The sequence below is a fragment of the Branchiostoma floridae genome, chromosome 7 (assembly GCF_000003815.2).
Source record: "Branchiostoma floridae strain S238N-H82 chromosome 7, Bfl_VNyyK, whole genome shotgun sequence".
In the NCBI taxonomy this organism is placed as follows: domain Eukaryota; kingdom Metazoa; phylum Chordata; class Leptocardii; order Amphioxiformes; family Branchiostomatidae; genus Branchiostoma; species Branchiostoma floridae.
The window spans coordinates 11,993,793-12,006,597 of NC_049985.1; the positions used below are offsets into that span (position 1 = coordinate 11,993,793).

Sequence of the window (12,805 nt, forward strand, 5' to 3'; positions counted from 1 at the left end):
AGGAGTCACTGTGACTTAAGTCAAAAGCCAAAAGGCAAAAAGAGCTTCAAACTGGCATTACTGATAATATCTAACAGCTGGTAAGCCATGTCAGATTCGCTGAATGTGACTATTAGTCTAAACTACCTGGGTGTCCCAGCACTGCCATATTCCCAGTCGACAGGTAATAAAGAAACGAGGGGGCAAGAACAAGTGACCGTTAAACTTATAGGTCTCAAATGTTACAGAGAAGACGAGGTCGAGAGCATGGAGGCATTTGGCATTCGTTTGGTAGCACACACAGAGAAACAAACACACACAATCTCACACACAGAGACACACACAGACACAGACACACACACACACACACACACACATACGTGTCGAAACTTTATATCAAAGGCATTTTGTCTGTGGCAGCAATATTCGGTAACGTCTGCAGAAAATCAAATTCCCCTCGGACCAATTACTGCCCTAGACTGACAGTTCGTCAGACCTACTCTATTTGTTAAAGTATCGTTAAGACTTTCCAGACAAGGAGTCATTGGAAGTTCACGGCGGGCAAGACGTCTGATCTGAACGAATCTGTCACATGATCTTACGTTACATACATAGTTTGACCAGATCATATCCTTGGCTCTGACCTGACATATACACATGGAAAATACGTGATATCGTACAAAATATATTTCTGGAGTCTTTCCTCTGGTGGCACGACTGTGATGACACAGAAAATAAAGTCAGTAAGAGTCTGCCGTTTTTAAGTGGACTTGAAAAACCCTTTGGGCTCTGGGAAAGGCAAGCCTCAAAGCCAAATCCAACAAGTTCAAGTTCACAGCACACTGTAAAGTTACCACTGGGAGAGCAGTTCACGTAAGGTGATGAGAGCTAGGTTCAAACCACGGATGTTGATCTCACTTAGAAAACAGGGGACATCTTTGAAATTGTAGGATATGTGTATGTCAGGTTTCTACAACGTAAACAGATCCTGTGCGCTTCTTCGAATTCATCGTGGCATATCTCAACAAAGGACTTTTTTCGGGGAATCTGGAAAGACAACGTTACAGCTTAGTTGATCAAAATGCGAAGTCTTCGTCTCAAGCTATAATTCTAGTTGATATTTTAATCAACATTGCTATGAATGATTATCGTTGACTCCAATAACGTTGAGTCATCTAGAGGGACAGCTTTTTCACCATAGAAGAGATTACGTTTTGAATGTGATGATCATGATGAAATGACTATTTGTCTGCTGCAGTGAGTTGATCCAAGCCTTGGGACCTACTACAGTAATCCCATCGCATTTGACCTTCACCTGAACCTCGGAGATCGCTTATCACCTCTTCTCGTCAACAAGGACCTGGGGCGCTGTTTCCACAAATAAAACAGCGGCAACACTCGCGGGTAATCAACTATGAACCTGGCTCAGATCCAAGGGGAGTTGGCACAGCGTACGCACGGGCTACTGCGCCTGCGCGAGAAGTTGGTTAACACGCGGGCTTCCACACTGTTGATTGTATTCTTCCATCTTCAGGAGAACACCGCTGCGTCTGATGTTGGCCTAGCATTGTACTTCTTCAGGTACGGCTCATTTCATGAATATTAACCTACATGTTGCTATAGCTATAGGTCATTACGACCATACTTTGGATGTTCTACGGAATTAACCACAGGTGTTACAGCTTGCGGTTGAATGTTTTGGTGTCTGTGTCACAAGTGCTTATATGAGAGGACGCTAATGCATTGTTTAGCTACCCACAATAAAGTCTGTCAGATTGATTTTTGTCATAGAAATGGAATAACAAGCATATTGCATATGGTAGTAGAATATAGTAGTATTAGTAGAATATAACTTAGTAGTAGTAGTAGAATATAACTTAGATATCAAAATCGAGTGTAGATATGGTGAATTGATTCCATTTTACTTTCCTCAGTGTTTAATCAGGAAGATCCGAAAGTCATATTTTGGATCTATTGAACCTATAAGCTTATTTGCAGGTGCATTTTGTAAGAAAAGAACATTTTGAATGTCCTGTATGATTATAATACTAGTAGTATAGTCCCAATATTGAACGTATTCAGTATTCATCATTACCCAAGGATTTATACAGTACTGTCGAACATACGTATTAGTTCACTACATATACATTTTCCTCGAGTTTACCCTTTGTACAAGAGGACGTTATGATTTGTTTTACGAAGCTTGTATGTAACAGTTACCGGATAGCACTGCCGTGTTTTTACATAGCCTACAGAATGCGGGTAAGCTAAAACGGGAAGCGTGGTGACCCCGATCGGTCTGGGTAGACATTTACGACAGTTGTTTCGCCTCAAATGGGGCAACATACTGGTAAACATCAAAATACCATTTCGCCACGGCGAGTTATTTCATAATCATTGATATTTCTAAGAAGCCGCCACCCTCTCTATCCTGTTAAATATGCTGTTTTTCCAAGATCTGGACTTCTAAGACGTGTGTTTATGAATGCCCTTGACTGAGTTTAACTCGCACTTTCGTGCCATATAAATACTGTGGTCACCCAAGATCGGTGTTGTTATGACTGTCACGAGTGTGTTTTGATATTGAATGCCCCCAACAATAATAGCCCATACGACAAGAGGATATTCCTAGAATCACTTGTAGTGCGAAAGCGATATTTGGCACAAGTTGACTTGCGTGTGAGAAACCACATGTGAGTAACAAATATCCATGTATGGGACTTGCGGTCATTGTTGTAAACAGTAATCTTTCAGTTGTCACATTGTTGCAAGCCTATCAAACGATGTTTATAACCCCACACAAAGCATTGGCGACTGTTACCTATTAAACGAACCATATCGGCAAATGTTTGTTAGATCTATCAGTTCCTTGTAGTTTACCTAAGTTTATTTATGCACTTTTCACTGTGTATATTGCGGTTAGTCGGTTACAGTAGCGACCGAATGTTGCGTATCACAAAGCTACGGCTACCTTGGCTCTCAACCTTGTAACATTGCATATCACGGACTCTGTGATGCCTGAAACAAAGACTTCAAAAGTAACGACTGGAATAGTACTTTTGATACATACGACTTATTACACGAATAACTGACATTTTTTTAATACTGAGGGTTGTGCGCATCCCTATATGCAATAAGGTGGCTTTTGAAGTTGTCAAGACACCAGAAAAACACTTTGTCTGGCAATTGTACATGAAGTTAAATGTGCTGGAACTTTCGTAATCAGGGACCCAGTCCCCCAAATACAATTCCTAGTTTATTTTAGTATTGCGATGAGATCATAGAAAGATATAAAATGTATAAACCATAAGTTGAGATACGAATGGCGTATCCATTCTAAGAATCACTGTATATGGAGCATGTGTTTCCGTCTAGTTCCTGTCGCTTGTTTCTCGCAAACCCGACCGCCAGAACCTTTAAATAGCACCGGGCCAAGGTTGGTCTGACAGCTCATCTCTCGTGTTATTATGAAGGTTCTACATCTGTGTGTGTTTCCTCTTTCTTCGTGACTGGGCAAGCCGACCATTGTATCTGTAGTAAACGTCTCACAGACGTAAATCTTCCAATTTCGACAACCTCTGTGAGATGGTGGAGAAGGTTTTGTCCTTACTTAGACTTTTCCAAAAGAAGACAAACCAAAGATCATGTCTTAAGATCCCAGACGTCCTACAAATCAGCCACAGTGTCTGCTGAAAACGTGAAAGAAGTTAGCAGACTTTTGGGACATGTAATTTTGTCGCCTAAAGGCACAAAAGTACCCCAGAAAGGTTATCAAGGGTTCATCGTTTGTCTTGCTTCCAGACTTCATAATTAAACTGAGCTGGCCTTGAAAAGAAACTGCAATTTTACCCAGCCACGGCCGTGTGGTAGCTGGTTCAACTTTGGTACTACATTTCTCAAGGCTACGACCACTGTATGTTGCTTTTACTAGGTTGTTTTATGTACCAGTGTTTCTGTTATCGTTTGAAATGTCCTGCGGTCGTAATTTTACTGAGCAAAATTAGGAGTTCAACAATCCTGCTACGTATACGTGCCTGTCAGAGTGACGGTAAGGTAGGATGGTGCCTGACTTAATACACAGCTAAAAAAACCTTTAACGTTGTTGTTTTGTGATCGTATTTTACAGAATTACAGACAAGTTGGCACTGCAGAATAATGACCGGACCAATGACTGTTCACCACACTCGAGTCACGTGAGCAGACGAGCATGATGATGGTCTTACCCATAATCCTCATCGCTACGTGGATGACATCAGCTACTACGGGTAGGTCCTGTAGTCAAGATAGTTATTTTTGTCAGAAGTAAAAAAAAGATACGGTTTAACTATAAAAAATAAAACTCAATCAGAATCATATCATTTCCAATGCTGGAAATGATAGCCCTCAGGAAGAAAGGTTTTGTACAGTGGATCAAAGTTACTCAAACTCTCTCCCATTGTTAACTCTCTCTTGTATCCTGCTCACAATGTTCACAACTTTTCCCACAAGAGTATTGAGTAATGTAATGTCATGAGACGCAAAATGTAACAGCAGTCAATATCTGTTAGTTGGATTATCAGATTAAGCACGGCTGAAACTCAGGTCAAGAAAGGATTCAGGTTTTTGTCATCAAATCGTCACCACTTGACAAAAACCCCATTCATATCATGCCTCTTTCTCAACCTCACGTTTGTGAACCTCACGTTTGTAAGCTCCTCCTTCAACTGTGTGTTATCATACATGAACTTTATTGCACGACATTTGCACATGGCACAAAGTATGGCAACGAATATTACACAAAGTACAAAGATAGGTATAAAGAATAAGTCTTAACATCTTAGTCCTTGAAATGGATCTAAAGGTGGTATCTCGCTGCACTTAGGGAACCGGTGAGGCACTGCAGGGTTCGTTCACTGCGGAACTGTTGCGTAATGCATAAAAGTATAACTTACGAGACAACAAAATACACAAAACGCAAGAATTCGTTCTTTATCTCTGAAATTAGTTGAGTAATCTTTCGAACCCACACCGGTGCCCCAAATACAGTGAGATGCCACCTCAAAAGCTACGATTTTATCTTGACCACAGATATAAAAAAATCACATCCAATCCTATCCGATCAAATCCAAACATATACACTTGTAATCATGTCGTACTGAGCCAACACCTGACTGTGGTGTTTTGAAAAGTTGCCATGCATCATTTCATCCACTCATTTTTAATAGCAACTTCACTGTCATGTCTAGATTTATTTTTCTTTGGTGGCGAAAAACGTATTTTACTCTCCTCAAATTCATAGCTCGCACTCTACTGTTGCATGGAATACTGAGGTTTAAATGAATGAAGACCTTTATTGTACAATTTTGCCCAACCGGGCTAATACTAAAAAATGAGAGGAACGTGTTTGGCGGTACAGAATATTTATTAAGGAGAGTTGAACACATTTCGACAACATGGAGGATCCCCAATTAGAAAACCTGACTGTGGTGTTTTAAAAAGTCGCATTGCATCATTTCATCAACTCTATCTTTGATGGGAACGTCACTGTCACGTCTATATATATATATTTCGGACACGAAGGACACAAATAGAAGTCAGTTGTCCAACCACCCAGTATGTCTAAAGTTGTATATGCCATGCCACGTATGTTATTTAATGTTCTCTAGTCGGGAAAGAGTGGAGCCTAACAGTGCATAAGATTGATACGTCAGGTGGTTGACCAGAAATGTCCAGAAGTTTGTCAAACGCCATGTGTGCTTGGGTACAACATGTGCCTTGTTTTAGGACGTTCACCCGAGCACACATTCCCGGCCAGCAAATCGGGCTCACAGCCAAAACCAAAACAAGCTGAGTCTTTGCGGTCTCTTGGAGTGTGTCAGGCATGCTGACCGAGAAAGAGTTACGAGGATATGTAGGCTACGTACATGTTTTACACTTACAGTCTATACTGGTTGAACTTTCATGTACATTTGCATATGGCGTTATATAATATATAAGTTTTATTGCAAGTTCTTGCCCGAGGGCTTATTGCAAGTGACAAAAATGACATACAAATAATGGTAAACAGTATAGTGAGCGACTACTCTAGTCTAATTTAAAACTAGTTAAAGATGTAACTTATTGGGTTTGACTTATTTTTCCGAAACAGTGGAAAACGAAAGATCCCACTTTTTCTGTAATGTGTGGGTTTTGCGACGTTAAAGGGAGAATAGTTTTCTTTTTGTCTGTAAACATGGAGATATTAGGATAAAATTTGGTGACTTTTTTCAAGAGCTCTTTTCTCTCTTGATTATAGAAGGGGCAGTTTGAGATAAAATGTGTTTCGTCTTCTACCATATCTAACGTACAGTATTTACAAGTTCTTTCATACACGGATAACTTCTTGTATCGCCCTTTTTCTATTTCAAGGGGGTGGGCACTAATTCTGATTTTAGTAATAGCACAACGCAGATCAAAATCAAATGTACATGAAAGAGAATGTAAGAACGAATCCAAATTTTCCTGCCAGATTCCAGGTTTAACCATCAAACATGGCAGACAATACTTACGTCACAGTCACGTGAGTGCAAACACCTCTATCTTGTTTGTGTACCAGGAAATTAGAAGTGGATGATTGACATCGGTCTACTTCTTTTAGCCTTTAATAATACTACAACGTTATGAAGCAGCTCAGTATTTTATGACGTTTTGTTAAGGCAGTTCAGTGAGTCTCTATTCGGCTCCTGCCGTCGCAGGTCAGCCCAGCCCGTCCCCCTCCCCCTGTCCCCTGGGAGAGTTCCCGTGCGGGAACCTGTCCCTCTGCCTGCCGCAGAGACTGCACTGTAACGGGCGGGACGACTGCGGCAACAACGCTGACGAGGAAAGATGTGGTAAGTGAAAAATTCACAGAAACGAATTTCATTTTCTTTCAACATATTTCATACCTCAGTCATAGAATAACTAACTTTAAGAAACAAACCTGGTAATGATGGGTTTATTCAATTCATCTGGTTTCCATTCTATTGTAGAATTAGTCTTATCCTCTGATCGCTGCAGTGACAGGGAAAAATGCAGAAAGAGTATAGACGTGTACATGTAGGTCATTTAGGGTTGATACCAACCTAACGCTGGTATCTTCGTGTGAAGCCCCCCCCCCTTCAGTGTAAGATGTTAAGGGAAATTTTGGTGTTGAATAAGATTCGCACTTTCAGCTTTAAGTTCTTTAGGTCCCACTTTTCAAATTTCATGCCAAGAAAAACACATTTTGTTCAAGTACATTTTTGCCCCCAACAAGATCTTGACAGTGTGGATTAACGGTTGTTGGACAACACATGTCCGTCCACAGCACGCAACTTCCGCTGGGAGGGGAAAGAAACAGAGTCACTGACATCGGGGAATCCGAACCAGTGCCAAGATGGGAGCTGTCCAAGTTTGTTAAGTCCTGACCGTGTTTTGTGTTTTCTCCAGGTGACAATAATGGATGGGCCGATGACTTTGATGCGTTTCACGCCACAAGAATCCGTGAAGGAAATTCGAGGGAGAGCGACTCATGCAGTAAGTTGGGTGCTGCTTGGTCCTAAAATGACGATCCAATTTGTGTTTGGGACTGTATACTGTATGATTTCCAAGCAAATATGAGAAGGCAAAAGCGCAATCTCTGGGCAGATTTTTCGGAGGCATAAGAATGAAATAAAGCAAACGGAGATGAATGTGTTTGGCAGTACAGAATATTTGATAAGGAGAGTTGAACAAGAATCTAAAATGGAGGATCTCCAATTGGAAAACCTGGCTCTGGTGTTTTAAAAGATTTCGTCATGTATCATTTCATCAACTCTATCTTTGATCAATATCACATTTACATTTTTTCTGACACGAAGAAATAAGCCGGCTAATAGCCACTCCTTGGAAACTTTTTACCTGGTGATGTCCAGATTTGTAAACCAAACATGGCGGACAATACCATCAAATGTAGTCACGAGGGTGCCAGAATCTTATAGGGGGAGCTTTCATCCATGTGTTGTACATACTTATCAACAAGGTTAAACTTTGTAACGTTTTCAGCAAGATATTTTACTGTTTGCTATAATTTCATATCCCCAGCTCTCATGTCGGTACCCGCTCTGTGCACGTGTGAAAAGAAGACCCGGGTTACCTGTAACAACACCGGGCTTTACAACATACCTGCGGATATCTCCATCAACGTCACCAGATTGTGAGTATGATGTCACCAAATATGTGTACTTCGTAATGGCAGCACCTGGATTGTTTTGGTAAAACCTGTACCTTGTCAAAGAACTTTCGTCTTTTTGCAATTTTGTTCCGCTGTCAACTGCGTTGCTTGGCTCCAAAATGAAATTTAGTAAGAGATGAAATCGTGGGTGGTCATTCTGTGGTTGTACCAAGGACAAGACTCTCATTTTTGTTTTTTGTTGTAACTTTGATTACAAGAAATTGGAGAAACTCGCACGGTTTCAGTGGGCATCAGTTGCATTTGTGCATGACATAATGGTCCAAATTAACTGCTTTCCTAGCATTCTTCTTGAGATGCCAATATTGTTCCAGCGTTAGATAACATTGTATTGTTAAGCAACGTTTAATTTTCATTCCTGCTAGCAACAGCAACTTGCCAACGGGGCATTTTCTTATTCCTTTAAGTGGTAACTCCATGCTTTTTACACACAAAAAGTACGCTATGCAAAATATGTCGCTTCATTATCACTTTTGTGTTCTAAAACGACTGTAGACTCAAGTATCTTCCAATGACTCAAAGGAATGAAAGCTGCTGTTTTTGCCACCCTAACGCTATTGCATAACACGTTATTTTGAGAACAAACGGCCACTTGTGTGAAAACACTGCCTTTGAAAAACAGTCAGTCAGGGTTTCCCGTACTTGCTGCTTTCCCACAGCGACTATAATGCTAGGAAAGGCAAGCGTAAATGAAAAGTTGGAAACACCCCGTACAAATCACCTCCTCCAGTTGATACACAGTGGAACAAAGGACCTTCAAGTGTCAGCCTGATACTGTGCATACCTTCTGTCGTCTTTCATCGCATGGAGCTCTAATGGCAACGGGTTAGAGCGGCATCAAGGAGGGATGCCTGTGGGACCTGATAAGGCAACGACATGGAGTGGATGTTGTGTAGAAAAAAACGTCTTGGAACACAAACAACACCATAGATCACATGTCACGAGTGCACTCCCAGAGCGACTTGAACGTACTTGTTTGTAAGCCTGAACACTGTTGTACTCTATGATAACCGTTCCCACCTTACCACACACACTCACTCATACAGTCACCTCAACAGGCAACTGTTACATGATTTTGATCAACTATTTTCTTAATAGCATCAGAAACGCGGATTTCAAAAGATTTGTAGGTTAGGACCACCAATGTTCTGAGAATATTATTATATATATATTATAATAATATTCCATTAGGTTATATACAAAACAATACTCTCGTTATAAGCAAGCAATTCCCATGTACTGAGAAGTGTCTACGATATAGATTTAGAGAACTCTTTCATTGCCTCTGAAAGATGCCTCTCTTGAAAATAAACGACCGCTATGAATTGAGCGCATATATATGTTTTTATCAAAGCCTTAGCAACACATCCAAGGAACTGTCATGTTACGGCGGGTGCCATTATAAACAGATTTGAACAGTATTGTCATGCATCACTAAACCTAAAAAGCACGATGTGATGTTGTCGTTAAAGTCTGGATCGAATCAAACTAGACAGGAGAGAATTTCTTGCAGTTTGTTTAAAAGGTTGTTTCTCAAGTGTACGATTGAGTGCCTTGGGAACCACAATGACCTGTAACTATTGTTCTACATCTGGATTTCATCAGATGGGATTCATTAGGAAATGCCTTGGTGCCACGGGCCTCGACGAAAACTAACAATGAAACTTTTCATTTGAACTGAATGTCTTGATAGATATCAAGACGCTTTAAGGAGGGCGTGTTTTATTGCAACTTCAAAAGATGAAATTCCATTGGCTAACGAAGGATTCAAAATCATCGAAAAAAAATTCTTTAGTTTTATCTGTTCCTTGGTAGTTCAGCATGCAGTAACATACTCTGGAGCACTGCCAACATTGCACGTGCACTCGACAAGTGGTGGCTTTATATCATCAACTAATTAGACACCATCTGGAGCTAGTTATCGGTTAAGCCTTAACATAATGAAGAAAGCCACTTGTTAACTACATGCCTTCACAAGAATTCAGAATCCTGACGCGCCAGATAGTAAGACTTTTAAAAAACCGTTTCCTATCGTTCAGGCAGTCGTGAGTGATACGCACCAAGTGTGATGGAGGAAATGCTGACATTGACTTAACCTCCCTAGGCCTCGCTGATCGATACATTTGAAATTGGTGTACTAAGCCTGTGCGAATAATCATAAATCATTACTTAGAAAGTTGGACCGTAAAAATATGTTTGTGCACTACAAGAAAAAGAGACAAAATGAGTTTCAACATCGTAACATATTTATCAATAGTGATTAGGTTTTTCCGTTCTTTCATTTCAAGTAGCTGCTCGAAATTTTGTTGGTTTGATTGTGTTTGTTTACCTTCGTGTCGCTTCACTCAGCAATATCATTTCGGGTACTTAAAGCAGCATGTGCTAAAATTTCATCATTGATTGATAATAATGGTACAATTTTCTTTCTTTGTTTTACCTTTGTGCTTCTTATTCAATTCTAGGAAAATTGACAACGAGAACATCAAAACGTTACAGAATGACTCCTTCATGCGCTACATCAACTTAGAATCACTGTAAGTACCTTCTATAATGAACACAATATGTATCAGGCTGACAAGATTACTTACTCATTTGGAAAAAAAGATACCATCGCCTAAAGGTTTTGCCTAAACCTGTCCTTTGACTTTAACATTTGCTTTGTACGTATCAGTACGTTTATCAAATAGTTATGATCATATTTAGTATCAAACGAATATCAAATGCAGTTTCGCAATCGCCCATTTTGATAGGACAATGCTATCGATGGGCTTCGTTGAGGAGCGATGTTATATTTGAACCGGTACTGTGAAGAGTTTACGTCATACTTCGACACTACATCTCCACCTCCTAAACGGGAGTAGGCCAAACGTGAATGTCCCCACCCGCGCTGGGAGCACGGCGTCCCCTCTCTAACCTTCCTCTCAACATTTCAGGAATTTGCCGAGAAACCAGATCCAGCTCATCGAGCCAACCGCCTTCAGGGGATTACGCAATCTCGCCAAGCTGTAGGTCTTCATTGTTGTTTCACCAAACATAGCTTGGCTTTTGTCCTAACGTTAGGATCTCCCGTAATTACCTTTCATCGAACTAACGCCTTTATGCATTTTAATTGTTTAACGTTTGTTATCTGATAACTACTGGTTTGACAAACTATTGTTGTTGAGAGAGCTTGTAGCTGCGAAACAATAGCGTCGTCTCTAAAACCTTTGAACTACGTGCTAAGTATTTGCATGATATTCAAATGCAAATTAGTCTTATAGAGCTTCTGGGTTTAAACATCCAACATGGCGGACAGAACACTACATGGAATGTGCGTCGTCTCTAAAACCTTTGAACTACGTACTAAGTATTTACATGATATTCAAAAGCAAATTAGTCTTATAAAGCTTCTGGGTTTAACCATCCAACATGGCGGACAGAAGACTACATGGAATGTTCCGCATATACAGCTGTCAGGATGGCCGAGCGGTCTAAGGCGCTGCGTTCAGGTCGCAGTCTGGTTCTCCAGGCGTGGGTTCGAATCCCACTTCTGACAGACCTTCCTTTTGTTTCCACAATTTGTTTTCTTTCTGAAAGGTTGTATCTACTTCTTCTTTGCTTTAGAAATCTTCAGGAAAATCGGATTAGATCCTTTCACGTGGATACCTTTGCAGAACTACACAAACTTGCTCGGCTGTAAGTAGGATGATTTTTATGCTTCATCGTTTGTAGAAATTATGTCCAGTCATTCCTACGGTTAGAGGGAAGCAATGCGGAGTCTGATATTCTCCTTCCTTACAGATTCCTTTCACACAATGAAATAGAGACACTGATGCCAGGGACCTTCAGAAATCTGCACGAGCTCCAATGGTTGTAAGTCAGACTCTTAGTTGCATACTAGCATTTGCATTGACGTGGCCAAGACGTATGTATTATCCACCATCTTAGGTTGTTTGAACCTTGAAGTTGCACGGGTAAACTCTGTAGATGTTGGTACAGCCGCGCAATTACACACTATCCACATAAAATGATTAATACGGTATTATGGCTGTGTGGTCATTGCATTTGCTTCAACCATACACTAAGAGAGATGTGTTATAATGAAATTCGTGTTAATATTTTGCAGGTATCTTGAAGACAACAAGCTGACGACAATACACCCTGGCACCTTTAGTGGACTGGGAAACGTTCACTGGTTGTAAGTTCACTTGGTTGTAATTTTTCTGTTATTCATACAATATATATCACATAAAGATATAAACAAACACAGTTGAACATGCCATATCCCGTATCCCATATCTTTTTTTGAGCAATTGTATCATCATCATCATCATCCGGGCGTGCTGGTTCGTCCAAGTGGCCACGGTGAAGCTCATAGTGAATACTGACGACCGAAACGCTCATCAATTCTATGTGGTTTAGAAAACTGGGCAATGTTCCAACGTTCCTCACCGACTCTTTGTAAACAAGTCTTAATTTATACAGCTGATATATAGAACGATCCTCTTGAGTGAGTTTGAAGCAGCCGCTAGCTGTTCTCTCGTGCGGTAACCATGCCCACCCACTGTTAGTCTGAGGGAATACACTCAAATATAACGTAGCTGATGAAGTCCAGCGGGCCAGTTTGAGCCAATCCCCAAG

General features: G+C 40.6%; 1 protein-coding gene and 1 non-coding gene across 2 annotated transcripts in view; both read left to right on the top strand.

The window, feature by feature from the left end:
- Positions 1 to 1,336: 1,336 nt before the first annotated feature.
- Positions 1,337 to 12,805, top strand: part of LOC118419776 (relaxin receptor 1-like) — a gene marked incomplete in the record, with an annotated part of 17,256 nt that continues 5,787 nt past the window's right edge. The window contains 10 exon segments of the mRNA XM_035826365.1: positions 1,337 to 1,560; positions 4,106 to 4,244; positions 6,693 to 6,827; positions 7,405 to 7,491; positions 8,038 to 8,149; positions 10,648 to 10,719; positions 11,119 to 11,190; positions 11,789 to 11,860; positions 11,966 to 12,037; positions 12,291 to 12,362. Of these exon segments, the coding sequence (XP_035682258.1) occupies positions 4,187 to 4,244; positions 6,693 to 6,827; positions 7,405 to 7,491; positions 8,038 to 8,149; positions 10,648 to 10,719; positions 11,119 to 11,190; positions 11,789 to 11,860; positions 11,966 to 12,037; positions 12,291 to 12,362 (752 nt within the window).
- On the top strand, positions 11,637 to 11,720 carry Trnal-cag. Its single transcript has one exon. It is a non-coding gene; the product is annotated as a tRNA-Leu (tRNA).